The sequence below is a fragment of the Dermochelys coriacea genome, chromosome 8, assembly GCF_009764565.3.
Source record: "Dermochelys coriacea isolate rDerCor1 chromosome 8, rDerCor1.pri.v4, whole genome shotgun sequence".
NCBI classification, from domain to species: Eukaryota; Metazoa; Chordata; order Testudines; family Dermochelyidae; genus Dermochelys; species Dermochelys coriacea.
The window spans coordinates 90,074,329-90,096,809 of record NC_050075.1 but is presented as its reverse complement, the minus strand read 5'-3'; the positions used below and the strand labels follow the sequence as shown (position 1 = coordinate 90,096,809).

At 42.2% G+C, this 22,481-nt stretch overlaps 1 protein-coding gene across 2 annotated transcripts in view; it reads left to right on the top strand.

Annotated features, from left to right (window-relative positions):
- The first annotated feature begins 3,118 nt into the window (after positions 1-3,118).
- LEPR (leptin receptor) overlaps positions 3,119-22,481 on the top strand; it is a 75,087-nt gene continuing 55,724 nt past the window's right edge. The window contains exons 1-4 of one of the 2 annotated variants that reach the window (XM_038414792.2): positions 3,119-3,640; positions 15,003-15,061; positions 20,557-20,865; positions 22,328-22,451. In XM_038414792.2, the coding sequence (XP_038270720.1) occupies positions 15,022-15,061; positions 20,557-20,865; positions 22,328-22,451 (473 nt within the window). In that variant the 5' untranslated portion in view covers positions 3,119-3,640; positions 15,003-15,021. The remainder of the gene's footprint in view (positions 3,641-15,002; positions 15,062-20,556; positions 20,866-22,327; positions 22,452-22,481) is intronic. The other variant, XM_038414790.2, reaches the window with a different exon arrangement.

The window sequence follows — 22,481 nt, the reverse complement described above, 5'->3', positions numbered from 1 at the left end:
AGCTCATGTAAATGAGTGTTCTAGAAATTAATGGGAAAAAGTTATCTACATTTTTCAACCTAATGGCTCATTGGCTGAGTTACAGGCTAAGCATTACTCTTATTTTTAAAACATTATCTTGGTTTTTCTGTGGTCTAGAGATTAGTTCTAACTGGAAATCTGCTACAAGGATGTTCTGAAGGAACATTGAACCTGTTCTAGGCCCCAGATTGTACCTTCTTTAAGAGAAAGTAAATCCCAAACAGCTTCTCTGGATGGTGAATTTAGAGCTATATTTAAAAAAAAAAATACTTTGGGCCAGATTGTGATACTCTCCATCACTCTGACTAGTCCCAAGAGTCTAACTGCAGTGCAGGGGTCTGCTTATAGAGTAAGGTGGTACCTGATTCCTGTTGGATATCCGAGCCTGGCCCTTTTTGAATGTCTTTGAGTCTAAAATTTACAGTGGCCCTTCAGTGATGGGCATACAAAAGTCATGAATTTAAATGTTCCATATGCACATGAAAATGAGGATTTGGGTGAGCAAACCAGTAACAAATGTTGTACTTTATTAACTATGTACCCAATCTGGACATGAAAACAGGGGCACTTGAATGTGTCCTACTTGCAAAATCACAGGCACAAATATTCCTGAAGACTACTTATACCCCAAAATATACCACCTTCAATGAAAATAAGAAAATTCTGCCCAATAATAGATATTCAATAATAGCCCAAAACAGTAGGGGTGGAATCCTGGCTGCTTTAAAGAAAAATGGCAAAACTTCCAGGATTTCGTCCTACATTTTACGACTGAAATTCTATGGCATCTTGGGTAATGTAGCGTTTTTTTTAAAAAATAAAGGTATTTTCTGGATAACAGATCTTTTAAAATGACTATCTAGGTATTTATTTATTTATTTTTTACAAGTACCGTGTTTCTAATCGCTGCTAGAGAGCAAAATAATGATCTGAAATACAAATGTTTCCTTTCATGTAATCAGTGATCAAGGCCTGTTGCATACTTTCTACAAGTTAGGAATAACTTTTAACATTTTCATCACTTTTTTTTAAAATAAGGTCATTTAGTGCCAAATTCTGATACCCTTACTCACACTGAATAGTACCTAGTTCAATGAGTAGTCCTATTGGAGTGGATAGGTTATTTGTGGAATAAGATACTATTTAACATGAGTAAAGTAAAGTGAAGTATCTGAATGGCCCATAAAAAAGCAAATAATCTTTGTCCTTCTACTCACACAATAATAGGGATATTTACATTGTTATAATAATTGAAAACTTTAATTTTATTACTACTTTATCATTTTGTGAAAATATAAAGATCATCTAGGAAACACAAAGTAGTTTTAAATAACAGGCAAACATTCCTCTGCTTTTAGTTCATGTCATCTTTTACATTAGTAATTGAATATTTGTGTATGCTGCCTGGTTAAAACCATTAACCAAAAATTTAAACAGAACATTAGTTTAATTCTTTACAAACGTTACTATGGAGTCAGACAGCACTGATTGTTCCCAGCAAATTCTCAATTTAGGTAAAAAACAGACCCACTTTGCATTAGGAAAAAGATAAATATTGTCAATACATGGTTAACACAGGGAAATACTGCAAATAAATAAATAAATCTAGGAATGCTTACTCTGGTTTTTTTTTTTTTTTTAAATGAATTCGTTTTGGCCAAACTCGTGTTGTGTGGGTTTTCTTGTCCCTCTTTCTCCCACTCTCTTACTTCCTGCCCAGTCAACCAGTCCGGCATTAATATCATGAATGTTTGAAGAAAGTGAATTTCAAAGATGAATACACAAACATTTGTGGAAGCTTCCCTGTGGAAGCATTTATGTGCTCATCTGACTGAGGAACAGGATCAACAGCACATGCTTAAAAGTGCCTGGTCAGTTAAGACAACTGCTTACATTTTAAATATTAGTATCCATCACTCTGAGTACCTTTCCCACACCTGAAGAAGAGCTCCGTGTAGCTCAAAAGCTTCTGTCTTTCATCACCAGAAGTTGGTCCAATAAAAGGATATTACCTCATCTACCTTATACCCCTAATGTCTTGGGACCATACTACACCTCAACAACTCTGAAAGTATCTATTAGTGGCAGTCAACTGTTTGTGATCAATCCTTAAGGAAAGAAATACAATATAAAAACAGGTTTCAGAGTAGTAGCTGTGTTAGTCTGTATTTGCAAAAAGAAAAGGAGTACTTGTGGCACCTCAGAGACTAACAAATTTAAGCTTACGCTCTAATAAATTTGTTAGTCTCTAAGGTGCCACAAGTACTCCGAATATAAAAACAGAAACCCCCAAACCAAAAATATTACCTTCACTTCATTTATTTGAATTTAAATGTGATTTCTTCACAGATATTAAGTGAAGATCTAACCTCAGCTAGATAAACTAAAAACCACAAGTCCGTGGCTCTCGCTATTGGCGTTGGCTAGATGAAGTCAGAAAAAAATCTCAAAGCCTTTTGCTTTTGCAGTTTTGACATGACACGTTTAAAGTTGTCAATCTGAAGCAACTTTTCATTGTTTGAAAGAAATTGAACATTAGTTTGAAAGGGGGGAGGGGGGAAAAAAAAAGCAAAGCTCAAAATGAAAAGCTTGATTTTGGGTCAAGCCGAATCCCACACATTTTTTATCTATTTCTTTCCCCCCCCCCCGCCTTGCCAGCAAGCGGAGAGATCAGTTATTTGCACAGCTCGAGCAAGGGCCTCTAGCCGCTTCCCCCCCCCCGCAATACCAATAAATAACACCAGTCTGTTAGCTCAGCGGCTCAGGGCTGGTGAAGATGGGAGTTTGGTTGGGAAGGTGACCCGCCAGGCACAGGGAGCGGGATTTTGCTGTATTGAAAGGAGGCATTTGGCGTCTCCCTTCGAAGCCAAAAGCGCCCCCATTTCCCCCTTTAACAGAGCTGGCAAGGCGCTGAGAGCTGCCCAGGGAGCGCTCGGCCGGGGGGGCGGCACGGGGTGAAGGAGGGGGGTGTTTGCCTTCAGTCGGCCGGGCCGCGCACGGCCGAGGGGCCAGTCTGCACGCTGCGGGGCTGGAGCGATCGGGGCAGGGCTGGGTGTGGCCCGAGCGGGGCAGCCCGTGGAGGCGGCTGGGTCCGCACGGAGGCAGGGTTTGAAGGCGCGGCAGCGGCCCGCCCAGACGCCACGGGCGAGGAGCAGCGTGCGCGCTGGGGCCCCGCAGCAGGCCCGGGCTCCGGGGACCGGGGGCGGGGGCGGTTCACGGCCCGGGTCACAGCCGCGGAGCGCCACGTGATGCTCGCTCCAGCGCTGGGCCAGCGGCCGCTTCCGACAGCCTCGGCAGTGGGAGCCGCGGCGGCCGCTGCCCAGGTGGGGAGAAGAGAGCAGCCGCCGTCCGGCCCCGCGGGCCGCCTTCCCTGCTCCTCCGGCGGGCGGCGGGACCCACCCCCCCGCTGCAGAGCGTGCACTGAAGGCGCTTTGCCAGCTCGCTCCGCCCGGCAGCAGGCGGGGGGCTGGACGAGGCGTCCCAGGGAGAGATGGTCCCCGCAGGGTGACCCCGCGTGGAGAGTCCGGGCGGAGGACGGGGCCGCAACAGCGGGGTGAGGCGCCCGCCCCCCCCAAAAGCCCTGAGGTGGCCGCGAGCCCGGCTGCGTGCACTCGGAAAGGTACGTGCCGGACCCCGCGCCGGGACCGCGCTTGCTGCCCGCCCTGCGGCGCATTCAGCTCCTGGCGGCGGGAACTTGGGGCTGGGCTGGGGGAGGGGGAGAGCGCGAGCCCCACGCGGCGGCCGTGTCGTGGGGAGTCCCTTCGTTTGACCTAGGGTCCGCAGGGTGCGCCCCGGCCTGGGACGGGAGCCAGGCGGGGGGGGGGGGGAAGCCCCCGGCGGCGTATTCATTCGCACAAGCTTGCTGCTGCTTCCTCCCGTGAGGGTCAGCCTGGTCCAGTGAAGCCAGGATTTAGGAGCCACTGAACTCCTCCATATGACAACAAAACAGATCCCCCTGCGAGTCCCGCTTTGTGAGATGGGTGACTTTTGTCCAGCTGTAGGACGGGTGTCAGGCAGGGACTGTACAGGGGATTGAATACTTCGTGACAGACGGGACCCGTGGGAAGTGCAACTCAGGATCTGCCTTCTAGTTAACTCTGCATCTCTCTAGAGAAGTCGGCAGCACTGTCCCTCTGGGGAAAGGGGGTCCGGGAGCTGGACACAGCCCTTTCAGCCAGGTGGTAGCGTGCCCAGCCGGAGACCCAAGTCAGCTTTGGGCTTGCTTAAAAATCCTAAGAACTATGGTTACAAAAGAGTTGGAAAGTAATATTGTACTCCTTAACCTGAAAATACCCTGGAAATAAGGCCAAGTTTGAACCCTGAGTTTACGATAGATACAGTATAATTTATATCGGTAATGCATCCGATGAAGTGAGCTGTAGCTCACGAAAGCTTACGCTCTAATAAATGTGTTAGTCTCTAAGGTGCCACAAGTCCTCCTTTTCTTTTTGCGAATACAGACTAACGCGGCTGCTACTCTGAAACCAGTCTAATTTATGGGCACCACAGGTAAGGGTGGCTCTTGTTTATGGACAGGGTAGCTTCTATGTCTGTTTTTGGCACTACTGGAATATGTGTATATTCATAAGAGTTGGAGCTAGGGATGCTGCAGCACCCCCTGGCTTGAAGAGATTTCCATCATATACAGTGTTTACAGTTTGGTTTAACTGCTCTCAGCATCCCCTCTATAAAAATTGTTCCAGCACCCTGGTGTATAGTCTTAAAAACAATAATGATACATCATATCAGTAGGTTTCAGAGTAGCAGCCGTGTTAGTCTGTATTCGCAAAAAGAAAAGGAGGACTTTTGGCACCTTAGAGACTAACACATTTATTAGAGCATAAGCTTTCGTGAGCTACAGCTCACTTCATCGGATGCATTTGGTGGAAAAAACAGAGGTGTGATGGTTCTCCCCCAAACGGCCTTCAGCCCCAGTTTTCTTAGCAGCCAATTAATGAAATGATGCAAGAGGAAAACTGAACTGTATTTTTATTTGTTTCACCAAATGTGAGTGCGGCTTGCCTCGTTTTATCTTAATAGCAATGAAAAGTGCAGCTTGGTTTTTGTGGAACAAAGACAGTCTGCATTGCATCTTCTTGACCAGCTTGCTATAGACTTTCTTTCCTACTTTCTTAAAAGTTGGAGTGTGTAAAATGTTAACAAAACAATCAAAGTCCGCTTTGCTATTGAGTTTAATTCCACAAGGAACCAGACATTTGCCAACTAAGTGATGTGTTGAGTTCTCCTGGAATTAGTCCCACCAATAGACGTTAACCAAAGAGATACATTTGAAGTCTGAAGTTGACAGAGAGAGAGAGAGAGAGAGAGTGAGTGAGTTCCGGCTCTACCTTGGTAGGTCTTGCGCTTATTGGCGGATTTGCTTGCCTTGGAGCTTCACGGCAGCCCTTTGTGTGGCTGTTTTCGTGAACCCACAGTTCAGGTCAACTCCTGTGTCTGACCAGGAGTTGGGAGGTTTGGGGGGAACCCGGGCCTGCCCCTTTACTCCGGGTTCCAGCTCAGGGCCCTGTGGAATGCAGCTGTCTAGAGTGCCTCCTGGAACTGCTGTGTGACAGCTACAACTCCCTGAGCTACTTCCCCATGGCCTCCTTCCAACACCTTCTTTATCCTCACCAGAGGACCTTCCTCCTGGTGTCTGATAATGCTTGTACTCCTCAGTCCTCCAGCAGTCCACGTTCTCACTCTCAGCTCCTAGTGCCTCTTGCTCCCAGCTCCTTACATGTGCACCACAAACTGAAGTGAGCTCCTTTTTAAACCCAGGTGCCCTGATTAGCCTGCCTTAATTGATTCTAGCAGCTTCTTGAATGGCTGCAGTGTTCTAATCAGTCTGTCTGTCTTAATTGTCTCCAGAAGGTTCCTGATTGTTCTGGAACCTTCCATGTTACCTTACCTATGGAAAAGGGACCTACTTAACCTGGGGCTAATATATCTGCCTTCTATTACTCTCCTATAGCCATCTGGCCTGACCCTGTCACAATATATATATAATATATAGGCTTGAAAATACAAATCTATGAATAGATCCCATGATCTGATTTTTTATTTTCTATTTACAATCTATTAGGCTATATTTTTTATTTTTATTTTTCTGAGTAACAATCTAAGGCAAAAGTAATGTGTTGCTAATATTGTAAAAACGACAGCCAATAAAAGGAGAGTTTTGAAATAATTTCAAAAGGGTATAAGTAGGACTTTGAAAATGAAAGTGAATAGGTCTGCATAGTTACTTTTTAGTTTGCAGTGTTGTTGCTGTGTTGGTCCCAAGATATGAGAGAGACAAGGTGGGCAAAGTAATTAATATCTTTTATTGAACGAGCTGTGGTTGGTGGAAGATAAAGATACAAGTTTTTCGAGCTTCACAGAGCTCTTCTTCAGGTCTTGAAAAAGTAACCAGAGTGTCACCAGCTAAATACAAGATGGGACAGATTGTTAAACATAAAGGGATAACACATGTTGGAGGAAACCACTTAAAATGAAGCACGCATTTAACACCTCTGCAGTCATAGGAAAAAGGAGGATTAGTATGTTACAAATTGTTGTAATGAGCCATAGAATCAGTGCCTCTACTGAGACCTTGATTTTTAGTATCTAGCAGAGTTATGAATTTAAGTTCCTGTGTTGGTCTTTTGAAGGCATTGTGCTAATTTCCTTTGAGGACGAGGACTAATAGGTCAGATATGGAGTGATTTGCACTGTGAAAAGTGGGTGAGGTGTCTTTGACTTTTATCATGTTTTTGTGTGTTCGTTCAAGAGCGTAGTGATTTGTCTGGTTTCTCCTATATACTCTTGTTGTTGCAGTATTTGATGCACTGGATTAGGTGGTACACATGTTGTAGGACCCAAGGATTTTGAAAGGTGTTAGTGTGTGTGTGCGAGGGAGGGAGGGTGGTATTGATCATTGTAGCAGAAGAGATGTGTCCTCAGGGTTTGCATCTGTTGTTCTGGCAAGGTCTGGTGTCCCTATGAGTTCATGTGCCCTGGTCTGTGGGGAGCATGCTTCTGATGGTGAGGTTGGGGGGTTGTTTGCAGGCCAGAAGAGGAGGTTTGGAAAAAAAATTCAGGATAAGGCCCCCATCAAATATGGATTGCAATTGTTTGACCAGACCCTGTATGGGTTCCAGTGTGGGATGGTAGGTGACAGGTAGGAGACTGTGGTTAGTGGAGGGGTTCTTCTTCTGTATTTCTCTCAGGGTATTTGGGTGGCCTGTTCCATGATGTGTTGTTTTTTTGGTTCCTTAGTCTAATATAGAATCATAGAATATCAGGGTTGGAAGGGACCTCAGGAGGTCATCTAGTCCAACCCCCTGCTCAAAGCAGGACCAATCCCCAATTTTTGCCCCAGAACCCTAAATGGCCCCCTCAAGGATTGAACTCACAACCATGGGTTTAGCAGGCCAATGCTCAAACCACTGAGCTATCTCTCCCACCCCTTGGCTAACTCTTCACTGCATTATGTGGAGCTTGCACATTTAAAAAAAAAAAAAGGGGTCAGAATCTGTACAGAAAGACCTTTCTTCTGTAAAAAAAAAAATACCGTGATTATTTATAAACAAAAATACAAGAATATTTCTTTAGAAATACTGTAGCTTGGTCAGAAGTTACGCTGCTGGGAGTTGCTATAAATGTGCCCCGGTTTTTTACATTTGTCAAAAATGCCTAAAGTTGTTCATCTAAATGATTAATTTAGGCATCTCCATAAAGGCTACTTGATTTTTCAGTAGTGAATATCCACATCTCCCAGAAAGTCAATGGGAGTTATGCTTGCTCAGCATCTTAGAACAATCAGGCCACCTTTACTATGGTGCCTAAATTCATATTTAGACCCTTAATTGTAGGCACCCAAATTAGAAAATGTATGTTCTTGATTATAGAGCTGTGCTGCTCCTCACCTGCTTTTTAGAGGTAACTGACAGCTAGGCCTGGTCTACACTAGGGGAGGGGATTGATCTAAGTTACACAACTTCAGCTAAGTGAATAACATAGCTGAAGTCGATGTACTTGGATCTACTTACCATGGTGTCTTCACTACGGTAGGTTGACTGCTGACGCTCCCCTGTTGATTCCGCCTATGCTTCTCGCTTTGGTGGAGCACCGGAGTTGACGGGAGAGTGCTCGGTGGTCAATTTATCGCGTCTTCGCTAGACACGATAAATTGACCCCCGCTGGATCGATCGGTCTGGAGGTAAGTGTAGACATGCCCTTAGTTTGGGTTATAGGGAAGAGGAATGGAGATATACACATTCAGTGCTGTTTGCTCATGTTAGTCAGCCACTGAAGACATTTCTTAAAGAAGTTGTAACCTAAAAGTGACCTGTCAAATCAATTACAGGAATTGGCCAGAGAGAGCACTTTACCTGATCCCTGGACCTCTTTCTCCCTTAGTATTGATGGGAAAAGTAGGAAAGGACCCATCTGTAGTTTAGAGATGTACAATTAAAAATATCTGTAAGTATTCCAGTGAGAACTACAACTTAAACCTGTGGATTTTTTTTTTTTAAACCTGTTTCTGCATTAGATAATATGTCAGTCTTCCACAAAGACAGTTAGCCTCTGTGGCAGAAGGCTACAGACGCTTTTCCCCCACCCAGTTCCTGTTTAATGTCCAAGTCACCAGAAAACAAGTCTCAATAAACATGCAGTAGATTGTTCATTAATCTGTGAATCACTGACACTATAGGAGCCATTAGGGTCCATAATGACAAAACAGTATTTACCATGAAATTTAATCCACTAATTACTGGCAAACAAGTTATAAATAGCATTTATAATGAAAACACTGAAAAACCCTCAACTACCACGTGCAGCTATACAGGAAAGCTTCAAATGTCAAATAGTTACAGCAGCTCTGCATAGAGGGAATAAAGTGAACGCATTCAATAGTGCAGAATTAAGTGCCGAAGGAAACATTTTGTGCCTACAAAGAACAATAGTTACAATTTTTTCTAGTAGTACTTTAAAATAGCCAATATTTGGGAAACCGCGGTCACTTCAGTGAATTTGCATCACGAGCCTATGTAAACTATAGATTATAGAGAATATTTATTTAAGGCAGAATAGAAAGTGCAAAAATTCTTTTATCAAATTTTGGCTTGGATTCCAAGGAGTGGAATGTTAAATGAGAGTTATGTGACAGTACTTTAGATGTTTAGGAAGTGAGCTGGTGGTCTCAGTCTAGTTCCCAATAAACAGGTGGCCTCAGAGAACCCACTCCCATGTTTAAGACTAGTTGGAGTTCTTGTTGACAGTCTTGGAAGAGAGGCTAATTAAAGGGCTACCTAGCCTTCATGTTCATTCAGTAGTTTCTTGAGGTTCAGAACTGAGGCACTTTGGTGAGATGATGTGGGGATACTTGCTCTGTTGCTGACTATATAGTACCTAGTGTATGGAGAAATGAAGGACCTTGGTCTTTATGATTAAAATTTTGGCATAATCCATAAGAAAAACTTTCACTAAAAATCAGTTTCACCACTATTTTCCAAAGTATTTCATTTACTTAGAATGTTCTATAAAAAATGAACAAATCTAATAAAAATCCAGTGGTCTGATTTTTCAGAGGTGCTGGCTGAGGACTCCAGGTCTTGCTGAAGTCAATGGGAGCTGCACATACTCGGTGCCTTTAAACATCAAGCCTGCTGCCTGTATGCATAAGCATTATTTCTAGGATGTTCAGTGTTTTTTTTTGTTTGTTTTTGTTTTTAAAGTCTATTTAATATTTAAAAGCAGCTGTGTTTTTTTATTTTTGAAGGCAGGGGCTGCTTGTGTGCTCACAATATTATGTTCCCATTTCCCATTAATTAGCAGCTGTTAGATTATTTTGTTTTTGTAAGCAAATGAAAGAAAACTGAGAAAATTGAAACATGATCTTCAGGTAATTACGTTTCTGTGGGATCCACCCTCTGAGATTCTTGGGTCTTCTGAGCCCAGCTTGGTCAATCTTTAGCCAGTTTAAATAAACCACTAGCAAAATAAAGCCCGGATCCTGAAGCTCTAACTCGCATGTTTGGGTGAATCCCTGGCCCCACTGAAGTCAATGGGAGTTTTACCATTGACTTCAGCGGGGCCAGGATGTCACCCTTTGTCTTTGGATGGGTAAAAGTTGCAAAATAGGCCTTAAACGCCTAACCAATCGGTCAAATTAACAATAACAGTTTAAGTAACTCAACACTATTAGTCACAAGACTATGATATTTGTCACTTAATATTCTGACTGGCTGGACCTTTTTGATATCGCACCCCTTATTTTTAAATTGCATATTTAATGTATAAAGAAAGTACATGTTTGCGTTACCAAGGCAGCTGGGGGATGGGAGAGAGAGAGAATCTAGAAGAAAAGTTAAGTTTTCAGCTCACTTCATCTGCAAATTACCAAAGGCCCTGTAGGCAGGAGGCTTTAAACCACCAGCTGTTTCCAACTGCATTTCTGCTGTAAAACTGATGGGTCTGGGCCTGGAATCCTTTCCCCTTGTAGTTATCCCAGTGCATCGTGCAATAAAGGCCACCTTTGTAATTGCCTGTCTTAAGTTTCATCAGCCTCCCCCTTTCCATTCTCTTGTTTGTCATACTTGTCTCTAATCAAGGCAGGGGCTTTCACTTATGAATTGTTTTCACAGTGTGTAGGATGTTGGAGCCCTGACCCTATAGTGCTAGATGCTATTGCAATTAAAAAAAACAAACTATTTGTGCATGGGGTAGAATAGCTCGACACCTACCCAGGATGTTAAGCTACAAGGACAGGCTACAGGAGACTTGTCTCCTTCCATTCCCACCACAACCAGCGCAGAAAGATAGTCAGGCTTCTCGTATTATCTCTTCCTGCACTGCATATGTGTGCATACGCTTACCTGAAGTGCTGTTACTGCATCTTGATAGATGGTGCTTGGATGGTAGCCCCTGGGTGATGTTAGGTTTGTAAACATTTTCTAAGCCCAGAACCTGGTCTTAGAAAAGTTGATTATTCTGCCCATTTCTCTACTCTGGCAAGCCACAGAACATTGCACTTTATAAAGCCTGAGTACCAACTAATTTATTTGGACAGAGGCCAAGGCTGGAAAATTTCAGCTTGAAAAGTGACTGAAAAACAGGTGGCTAGAATAGAAATGTTTAAACCACCTTTGTGATAGTAGTCGGTAGTGTTCCTGCAGTATCTGGTGCAGCTTTGTCTCTTGAAGATCATGACTTGTAGCATTTGTCATTGCCATAGTGGTTTGACTTCCCCCTGCTCCTTCCCTCCAACTAATTGTAGTCAGAATTATGTAAGAGACAATAAAAGATCCAGCTTCAAGCGTGTGGCATTCAAAATTACTCTTCATTTCCAAGTAAGGAAGTAACAAACCTGCTTATTTCAGAGTGCTTATATTTTGCTCCCTATTTTCTGTAACTGTTACTAGAAGATTTGCATTTTCCCCCTTAACTCTTTTTAGTCATCGTCTTTTTAAAAAAAAAAAAAAAAGTCATTGTTCACACTGGGGGGTGGGGAGGAGTCACTAAACTTGGGGTCCAATCTAACACAACAGGAGCAGCAGCTGCTATCTTGCCGTAAGTGTGCCCCTCTATGGAATCCCACAGGGCTCAGTTCTGTCATCCTTTTTTTGCCCAACTCTTATATCAGAGCTCTGGAGAGGTTCAGTGAATCTGCAGGTGACCCCTAGCTCTGTGTTTGCTTTACAAATGTGCACAGTACTGTTTCCCGGTTTCTGAATGTTATTGGAACTAAGATAAAAAGCAGCTGCCCAAACTAAATCCAAGTTCGATGGATGTGATGGTAGTAGGAAAAGGCGAGCACTCTAAGGAACTGACAGGAGCTGTGACTTCGTTTTCTATCCAGGACATCTTAGCGGTGGTCATATTAGTGCCTGGTCTCAAAGCCGTGTTTGATTAATCGCTGTCTGGTTACCCGGAATGGAAACAATGACCAGAAATTCCTTTGTCATCTTCCTCTAACCAGACAAGAATGACTTTTTTTTTTTTTTTCTTGGTTATGGATCTAGTTGTGGGGATCACCGTCAACCAGCTTAGTGTTCTCCTTAGGTTGTACTGTGAAAGCAACATGGAAGCTACATCTGATACATCAACCTGTGGTCTATGTACTAAGAGGGACAAATGAGAGCACATATTTCACTGATGCTCCATGCTCTACTTTGAAGTAGCACCATGAGAATCTAATGCAAACCAGAGTAGTGGCACTGATTTTTAAGCCCTTTAATGGGATAGGGCCCAGATATCTGTGTGTGTCAGCCTCTTCTCTGTGGCAGCTATTGAGGGGAACTCTGTGACTGACAGTCCTCAAGAGGAAACTCTAGGGACTTGGGTCAGGACCTGTTCTCTTGGCTGTGGAATTTCCTACCAGGAGATCAAGATGTGCCAGAGTCAAGATGAGATACTTTTATAGCACAATTGTGATGATACCTATAAAATATGGATAGTAACAATAATTATGTATTTCAGTGCAATATAAGTCTGATTTCCTGATACAACAAACACAGTATGTTTTCTGTGCTTCAGGGGCTGTTTTCTCACACTGAGAAACAGTTGGCCTACTAACCACCAATTCCTGGTGCGTGGTGAAAGAGGAACCCCCCCCCCCTTTCCCTTTTGTGATCCAGTTTCCACAGAAATATATAATTGTATATGTTGTTAGTAGTTATTATATCATGTAAAATATAACCCACCCCCCCATTTCTATCTGTTAGTAATATATTAGCTACAGCTCTTCTTCCAAACATGTCCGGAATCACCATAGAGTCTATGGTAATTCTGGACATGTTTGGAGGAAGAGCTGTAGCTAGTATATTACTTCCAGATTTCATGTCCACCTATTAGAGAATGGACTAGTGGAGGGAAAAGTACTGATAGATAAGTATTCTATGTTAATATGACCCTACCTTAACTCTGCAGAACTATAGGGGAAATCCCACATCAGTCCCCAGAGTAAGCCCGGCTCAGCTGTTTATGGTTTGACAGATTAGAACAATACCAACCAGAAGGGTAAATCTTTATCCTAAGTAGAGGCAGTGAAACACTAAATCTAAGAGATCTTGGGCTCTCTTCTTTGATCATTGGGATACAAACCAAAATGTACCCTGGCTCTAGTAGGAAGAGTACTGGCACCAGAGCCTTAATGAAGGGAGATTATCCTGTTGAAGTGTTCTGAACCTACTGGACTGGAGTCTACTTCTTTTGGGAATTTGATATCAGTGAATCAATTTGACTAAACTTTTCTCAGTGTCAGTAGATGATCAGATCTGGATGGTTGACAAAGCCAGTGACTCATTTGTATTTATAATTTAGGATTTTGAACTGAACACTTGTTGAAGAGTGATTGTTGATTATACAGGATGTGTGTGTGTTTTGTCTCTTAAGTCTGTAACAGGAATCAAAGCAGTAGTGGGGGCTGCAGATAGTTTTACCGAGAAGCTCCACAGTGAGACCAAAGAAGACCGATGCTAGCGTTAGCAATAATACTGTTTTCTTTATTATAATAAAGTTCTTTGTTCCACAGTGGATTTGATTTAAATGACTAGTCAGGAAGACTCTCAATTTAATCATGGATTTCTACATAAAAGTGCATTCTTGTTGTTTGTTATAACCTTAATACATACTCTTCACAACTCGGAGATAGATGTAGGTTTCATTTTTAGAAGGTACACGCTATACATTTTTAAAGTTTTTTTTTTTTTTTAAACTTTTCATATTTAGTTTTAGAGCTATATCAGAAAATGAATGATTGTTTAGTTATTTCACTTCCCAAAGGTAATTGAAGCAGATAGTTCATCGCCCAGTGACTTCATAAATATCTCCAATTCAACAGGTTAATTATTAATATTTGGAGGATTTTCTTGCCATGCTGTATTAGGAGGAGAACATCACCAGACAGACATTTAAATTGTTTTATTTAACTAAAACAACAACATTAAGTATTCTGGATTTTTTTCTTCAACAGCAAATGTATAATATTTTAACAAAACAAACATATGAATTTTTGAATTTAGTTAAACGTTCACGTTTTTTAAAACCTCCCCATCCCTCCTGGAGCGTGCTAATGCTGCCAAACAGTTGTTTGGGTGGGAAGCGCTGGGAGGTAGGCAGAGGAGCGGGGACGTGGCGCACTCGGGGTGGGGGGGAGGATGAGGTGCGGGGGTATGGGGAGCTTGGCTGCGGATGGGTGCAGATCACCCACTAATTTTTCCCCATGGGTTCTCCAGCCACGGAGCACCCAGGGAGTCGGCGCCTATGCAGTCAAGTTGTGTGTGTCTTAAACTGAAAACCCAAGACATCTGTTGAACAATCCATATCTATGCAAATGTAGATACCTCTATCATAATTATAAATGTGTTTTTGTAATTGGGTTTGAGTAGAATTTATGAGACTGCATGGTAAAAGTCCCAAACTACATCTTATATAGGTACTAATCCATTATGTTTTAATTGTAGTATTTAGCTAAATTCCACTGTTCAGATTACTTCTTTGTGGGTGAAAATGGATTGCAGAAATCATGGTGCTCAAATATTTGCTGTATTTTGGAAATTATTATCTCATAGTCATTTTAACTGTGTGGATTCAGAATACCTTGAAGAGGAAGAACAGGAAATAAGCCCCACGTAAGTCAGAAAATGCATGAGGACTGAAGAGCGCTTCCTAATTCTAATTGTTAGAGATTGGCTGTTTGATATTTAATCAGTACTCTAAGCAGTGTTACTTTTCTATTATGATGCTATCTGATCTGTCTTCCTTCCTGTAAAGGAGCAAACATTGATTTAAATAAAGTGCACAATTTTTTTTTTAAATTTAAGAATTACACAGACTCCTGGTGTTTTCAGGCAATATATTTTCATAAGTTTAGAAGTTTCAAAGAATACTCATTTAGAAGATGCCAAGATCCAAGCAGAATAATAGACATGTACCTCTGAAATGGAAACTATCTCTTCTATCCGTTCTTAATTTATTAAATTTTGGTTGTTTTTTAGATCCACTGTTCAGAACAAGATGTATTTGCATAAGCTTTTGACTGTGTTTCTGCACTTGGGTAAGTTGCCTGAGACAGATATTGAAACTGTTTGTTTGTCAAATCAATCGCTACAGAATTTTTATTTTTATTTTAAAGTAAAAGCTTGATCCTGCAAGATGCTGAATGCCCTCATTTCTCATGGAAATGTTGGATGCACAGTACCTTACAGCCTGGACAATAACTTTCTGATGATAAAAAACCTGCAACTGTAATACAGTAAGTTAATGTAGTTAGTCAAGACAAGCTAGAACAGCTAGCATAACTAGCATTCATACAGGTTAGAATTTTATGGGCAATCTGGACAATACCAACAACTGAGGGTAAAGTCCTGACTACACTGAAGTCATAACAAAACTTGTATTCACTTCAGTGAAGCCAGGATTTTACACAAAGTGTTTATTTTATTTAGTATGTTTTTGCGCTAAACCAGTCCCCCTGCTTCATATACAAAATTGTTGTAATGAGTGCTCAATTTATGGTAAATATAAAAGTTCAAATATGAGTTCTTCAGTTTTCCTTTCTAAAATAGAAGAAATAAACAGAGTAGATTAAATCAGACGTGCATAAATTTTCTCAGACGCATTCATGTTGGTATATGCTGTAGAACAGATTTCACTTGATTTTTGTTTTATCTGTAATTTTTGTTTATTTGGCAGAAGTTCCTCTAAATTTCCAAAGATGTTGATGAAAGATAAAGCAGATATTTTAATCCAATGCACTAAGTTTCAAAATTGTATCTTTCAGATCTTTGCAGTAATTGTAGGTTTTCTTAGAATTTCTTCATGTCTTTATTCATTCAATATCAAATGGGTCACTACATTGTTGAGACTTAATTAATATAACCTAAAAATTCTCTGCATTTACAGAAGAATCTTTTAACAGAGCAACTGGAGTGCTCAGGGGACTTGCATTGGGAGACAGAGCTGTTTGTCTTTAGTCACTGTTAAGTAGGTTTGTGTGAGCAACAGCTTTCACTGTTGCTACTTGTGCTGTACTTGTTCTGTAAATAAATTCCTATATCAGTGGCAAGTGAATATTTTTAATGCAGCCTACTGATTTATAACAAAATATTACGTGTTTATTAAGGGATAAAAATATATAATCTCATGCTAAATATTATTACAATTTTATTGTAGCTTATTCATTTCATTTACATTTCATGACAAAAATATTGTAGTAATGGCAGGCACACTGATCTTATGGGATTTTGTTAGTTTGTCATGTGAGATCCTGCAGTTTGATTTGTCCTTCAAAATTAAGCTACGCATGTGTAAAACAAACTGAAATCCCCTTTCAGTGCCAGCTGTAAAATGGGTAGCATATTAGCTATATGTCCTGTCCCATAGGAGTCATGTCCCTCATTTTGTTTTCACATCATGGATTATGCACTAATATTCTGTTCAGTCAACTGAATCTTCTACGTGGAGCCAGGAAACCTAATGAAGCTGATGTTTAACAAGGCACAGACTCTGCCTTGTTAAACAAGAGAAAATACCATTGAGGGTTTTGCTGATGAGAAAATGTGTATATCCAAAGAAATTGAACGTCTCAGACACTGAGGTAATAACATGAGTTTACTTTTAATCATCTTAGAAACCTATTTTTCACTTTGCATTGGTTTACTATTCAATTTATGTGAATATTTTAGCAAGCAGATTATGCCTGTGAAGGCAAAAGACACAAATTATCTCTCTCATTACTGTGGGATCTATTTGCAAAACATTCAGTAAGAATGAATTTGTATGTAATAAACTGTTTAAAATATTCATACATTTTCTAGGCATTACACTAAAAACAAGGACACATACAAATCAATTACATGCATTTTAATAAGTAAAGCTATTTTAATTCAAAGAGGCCTATTTATCATTATCAGAAGTATTATTAGCCCACTTCAAGCTCTGATTTATGAACAGTAGCCATGTAGTGTAACAAGTGTGCTCTTACGTTGTATAGGGTTTTATTTTCAAGGCATCTAAGTTTGATAGAAAATATCATCTTTTACTAGATCTCATTTTGTAGAAAATGCTTCTTTTGGGCCTATCTACCTAACTGGCCATGTATTAGTGTAAAACACATTAACTAATTAGTAGGGTTGCCAACTTTCTAATCACACAAAACTGAACTTCCCTGAGGCCCCATCCTTGCCCCACCTCTTCTCTAAGGCCTTGCCCCCTATGTCGCTTGCTTTTCCCCACTCTCACTCGTTTTCACCGGGCTGGAGGAGAGAGTTGGGGTGAGGGCTCTGGCTGAGGACGTGGGCTCTGGGTGGGGCCAGAAATTCAGGGTGTGGGAGGAGCCTCTGGGCTGGGACAGGGGGTTGGGGTGAGAGAAGGGGTGAGGGCTCTGACTGGGAGTGGGGCTGGGGATAAGGGGTGTGAGATGCAGGAGGAGCTCTGGGCTGAGGCAGGGGGTTGGGGTTCAGGAGGGGATCCGCGGTGCGGGCTCAGGGAGGGAGTTTGGGTGCAGGAGGGGGATCAGGGTTGAGGCCAAGGGGTTCGGAGTGTGGGAGGGGGTGTGAGGTGCAGGCTCCGGGAGAGAGGTTGGGTGTGGGAGGGGCTGAGGACCGGGCCAACGGTTTGGGATGCAGGCTCTGGGAGTGAGTTAGGGTGTGGGAGGGGGCTCAGGGCTGGGGCCAAGGAGTGCAGGATGGGGCTCAGGGCTGGGGCATGGAGTTGGGGTACGGGATGAGGTGCAGGCTCTGGCTGGGAGTGTGGGCTCTGGGGTGGGGCTGGGGATGAGGGGGTTTGGGATTCAGAAGGGGGTTGGGGTAGGGGTTGGGGTGCAGGTGGGTGGTCTGGGGTGCAGACTCCAGGAAGGAGTTTGGGTTCAGGAGTGGGGATTAGGGCTGGGACCAAGGGGTTCGGAGTGCAGGAGGGGGTGTGAGGTGTGGGCTCTGGGAGGGAGGTTGGGTGCAAGAGGGGGCTGAGGGCTGGGGCAGCTAGGGTGACCAGCTGTCCCGATTTTATAGGGATAGTCCCGATATTTGGGGCTTCTTTCTTTGGTGCTTATTACCCCGACCTCCTGTCCCGATTTTCCACACTCACTGTCTGGTCACCCTAGGGGCAGTGGCTTGGTGTGTGGGCTCTGGGAGGGAGTTAGAGTGCAGGAGGGGGTTCCAACCTGGAGCAGGGGGTTGGAGTGTGGGAGGGGGCTTGGGGTGCAGGCTCCAGCCGGGCAGCGCTTACTTCAGGTGGCTCCTGTAAGTGGCTGGCATGTTAGGCTCCTAGGCGGAGGGGCCAGGGGACTCTGTGCACTGCCCGTGCCCACAGGCGCTGCCCCCACAGCTCCCATTGGCTCCCAATGGGAGCTGCAGAGCTGATGCTCGGGGTGGAGGCAGCACATGGAGTCCCTGTGGCTACCCATGTACCTAGGAGCTGGACATGCTGCCACTTCCAGGAATCGCTCAGAGCCAGGGCAGGCAGGGAGCCTGCTTTAGCCCCGCTGTGCTGCTGACCAGACTTTTAGTGGCCTGGTCAGCAGTGCTGAATAGAGCCACTAGGGTCCCTTTTTGACCGGGTGTTCTGGTCGAAAACCAGATGCCTGGCAACCCTATTAATTGGGGATTTAACAATCGTAAATAGTATCTTTCTGGTGTAACAACACAAACAAAGTATTGTAGAAGCATTTAAAAACTACTGCAATGTACTCTGTAATAATGAACAAAACCTATCAGATGCCTCTGATTGGATGGGGAGGGAAGAAAAGACGTCCGATATGTTAAATGACTTGGCTCCATTGAACTGAATGGCAAAACTCCCAATGACTTCAGTGGGACCAAGATTTCACATATTATGAATAGAGCTTTTTATATTGTTGCTGTAAACAATAGGATTGGTTTTGCATGTTTTTAGAAAATGTTACTGTCAAGGCTGAATCCTCACTCTGGCACCTCGAGTGCAGGAAGTGAGGGTCCCGCAAGGATTTTAAAAATTAATACTAGCCGCTCCAGGCTTGTATTACACTCCCAAGGTTATAGTTTCTCTCTGACCTTGGCTTGGTAAACGCTGCCACGACCAAAATGCAAAAAACCCTCTTTGAACCCAGGAAGGAGCACTTGGGAATTCCTCCCTGTGGGGTACCCTCAAGCCCTTTCACCCACCCTCCAGGGAAGAGCTGAGAGAGAAAACAAAGGAAATTAGCTGTGGCTACCAGCTAATCAAACAACAGGCACAAACCTCTTAAGACACCAAAAATCCAATCCTGTTCTTAAAAAAGGTAATTTTATTAAAAACAAAAAGGAAAAAAATACATCCGGAACTTAGGCTTTTTGCTAGATCTTAAAAGAAACAATTACAAAAATTAAGCACCCAAAATAGCTTTCTTGGAGGTTCAGCTTAAAGGTTACAAGCAAACAAAAGCATCTGGGGTTAGCAAGGAGGAGATCCACAAGCCCTTAAAAATAAACAGAAATAAACCTGATTGCGTCTAGCTAAACATTCTGATCTACTTGCACATTTGGAGTTTCAGATAAGTAGTTCTAGGTATGATATGATGATTTATGATCATAGCTGGCTTAAAACTGTTTTCAGCATTGCTGCTCTGTCCCTGCAGCCCAGAGAGACAAAGGGAAAGCTTTTTCCCCCATTTTAAAAAGTTCTAACCTTCCCATTGGCGCTCTTGATCAGGTGCCCGCTCCCTTTTCTTTACCTGGGGACTTTTTTAATCCTTTACAGGTAAAGCATGCAGCCATCAAGAGGGACTTTATAGCTGGCTGGCTGGCGGGGTGTCCATAAAAGGGAGCCCCCCCCCTTTATTTATCACAGTTACAAATAACATTTTTATGCAATTTCTGTACTCACATAATACCCATTAGTGAGGAGGACAAAATATATCTTCATATATCAAGCTTGTGAATATCCCAAAGTTGGGTGTATCCAGGTTGTAAAAATATAGAAGATAGTTGCAAAATGTGGACCTGGGTTTGGATTTTAAGACCCAAGAGTTTGTGTGCCCAGATCTGGGGCCAAATTTCTGCTAAATTGGTGCAGCTTCTTTGACTTCAATCCCTGTTTAATACATTTGATTCTAATTCATTTACACCAGTTTAAGGCAGGAGAGAACTTTTCCCCCTCGAGTTCTTGTATTGGCCTATCTTGGGTTTTTTAAAAAATGCAAAAAGAAAAGGAGTACTTGTGGCACCTTAGAGACTAACAAATTTATTTGAGCATAAGCTTTCGTGACCTACAGCTCACTTCATCGGTGACTTCAGTCACAAGTACTCCTTTTCTTTTTGCGAATACAGACTAACACGGCTGCTACTCTGAAACCTTAAAAAATGCACTTATTTTGGAAAAAAGAGCAGGGTGACTTCAGTCAAGTATGAGGCATATGGATGAGTTCTGGAAGCCTAACTGAATAAAATACTCTATACCAATTCAGAAGAGATTGGCACTTGGAGATTCTTGTCCAATATTTTTAATCACACTTGTTTCTTTAGAACGGCAGCTGCTCTGTTTTCATTGTTCCAAGTAGCGTAACTCATTGCCTTCATTATTTCTTTGTATTTCCAGATTTTATTCGAATGGCAGTTGCTCACTGTATGGTACATCAGATTCCAGCATCGAGCTTCATGTTGCCTTGCATGTCACCGAATGAGACTTCTGTCATTCCTTTGACTGCTGGTGTTGTAGCAAGCAGTCCTGGGTTGCACGGAGAGCATGGAACTGCTGAAACCAACTCTCTGGTGCTGGTGGCTGAAGAGAGTTTTCTCTGTTGCCTTTGGAGTGAAACACACGCAAATTGTTCTTTGTACACAGCAGGCATGGAAACAAAGAAATTTACTTCCTCAGAAATAAGTAGCATAGCTCCTCAGCAAACAGGTAGGTTTATAGTGTAATTGTTTAAAGTAACTCAGTAATGGACATCACTTTTTCTTTGTTTTTCAAATATTTTCCTAATACTAGTATTTGTTTCCATTTGTGCCTGGATTATGCGGGGTACTGTACAAACATAAATGAAGGCAAAATTCCTGCCCTGGAGAGCTTGCCATGTAGAAAGGCAGACTAAAGGTAAGGGAAAGGGGTACAACGTGCAAATAAAGAGGTAGAAGTGGTGAATCGCCACCTCTTGATGATATAAATCCATTTTGTTAGCTATATAGATAACTATCCTCGGTTGCGCCCTCCCCCTTACCTTTACCACTCATTAGTCAGCTAACTCCTTGTGAGCATCATGGTAGAATTAGGTCAGAGGAATGTTGGAAATTGTAAATAAGGATGCAGACATTTTTAATGGATTTTTAGTTTGAGAGAGCAAATCTTGTCCCCACCTCCATGTCCATGTTATCATCTACAGTGACTTTATCTTGCATCCTGTAATTTGAAATGTAGTTGGTTACATTTGGGGTGGTCCTGCCCCTGGCACACAATGTATCTGGTGGGGAAAAAAATCAGTATCTTTTTGTGAAATCCTGGTCCTGTTGAAGGCAACGTCAAAAATCCCATTGTCTTAAGTATGGTCAGGATTTTACCCTGTATTTCTAGCACTGCCTCATATGTCAGGTGGTCTTTTCAAGAAGTAATCAGAATAATTGCATTGCTTTCTAATGATGCATAGAGGTTGTGGTCCTGAACTGTCGCAAAAAGATTAAAGAATATCAGAAACTTAACACACCCCATTTGCCTCCTACCCCCTCCACTAAAAATTATCCCTAGTTACAAGTAAGAAAGTTTTTATTATTTAAACAAATTTTGTGTGATTATAATTTACATTGATTTTATGTCCAGGTCTGTATATTCTCTATAGTAAGAGACTACCAGATCACTAAAACCCAGATTTTTAAAGGTATTTAGATGTTGCTGCATTAGGTGTTGGAGTTAGGAGCCTAAATCTTTTTCCAAAGGGATTCAGGCACTTAGGAACCAACAGTCAATGGAATTTTGCCTGCTAAATGCCTAAAAACCCTTTAGAAAAAGAGATTTAGGCTCCTAAACCAGTTGGGTATTGCAATGCTGAATGCAGCAAAACACAAATAACTTTTTTAAAAATCTAGGACTAATGCCCCAATCTTGCAAACAGCGGTGATGAACTTACTCACATGAATAGCCCCAAACTCCAAAGGGCTGGTCACGTGAGCAATATAACACGCATTCTTAAATGTTTGCCTGGTTGCAGCCCAAATGCAGATGAGAGAGTATCAGATTTTATTTCTTTGAAATGTCCTGTTCCTTTCGGTGCAGCATATGTGCTGATGCACAAGACTCGCTGGTAAATTTTATTTTATTTCTTTAAATGTCTTTGGTTTCAGTGTGGTTCAGAAAATGTTTGCCTTTTTAAATTTAGATTTAAGCTGGAACATTCAATGTTGGACTAAAGGAGACCTGGAACTGTTTGTTTGTATCCTGAAATTGTCTAACAAGAAGTCGTACTTGAATGGAGAATTTAAGATTAATCTTTTATATGTTCTGTAAGTAAAATATATCTGAAGCTTCCCATT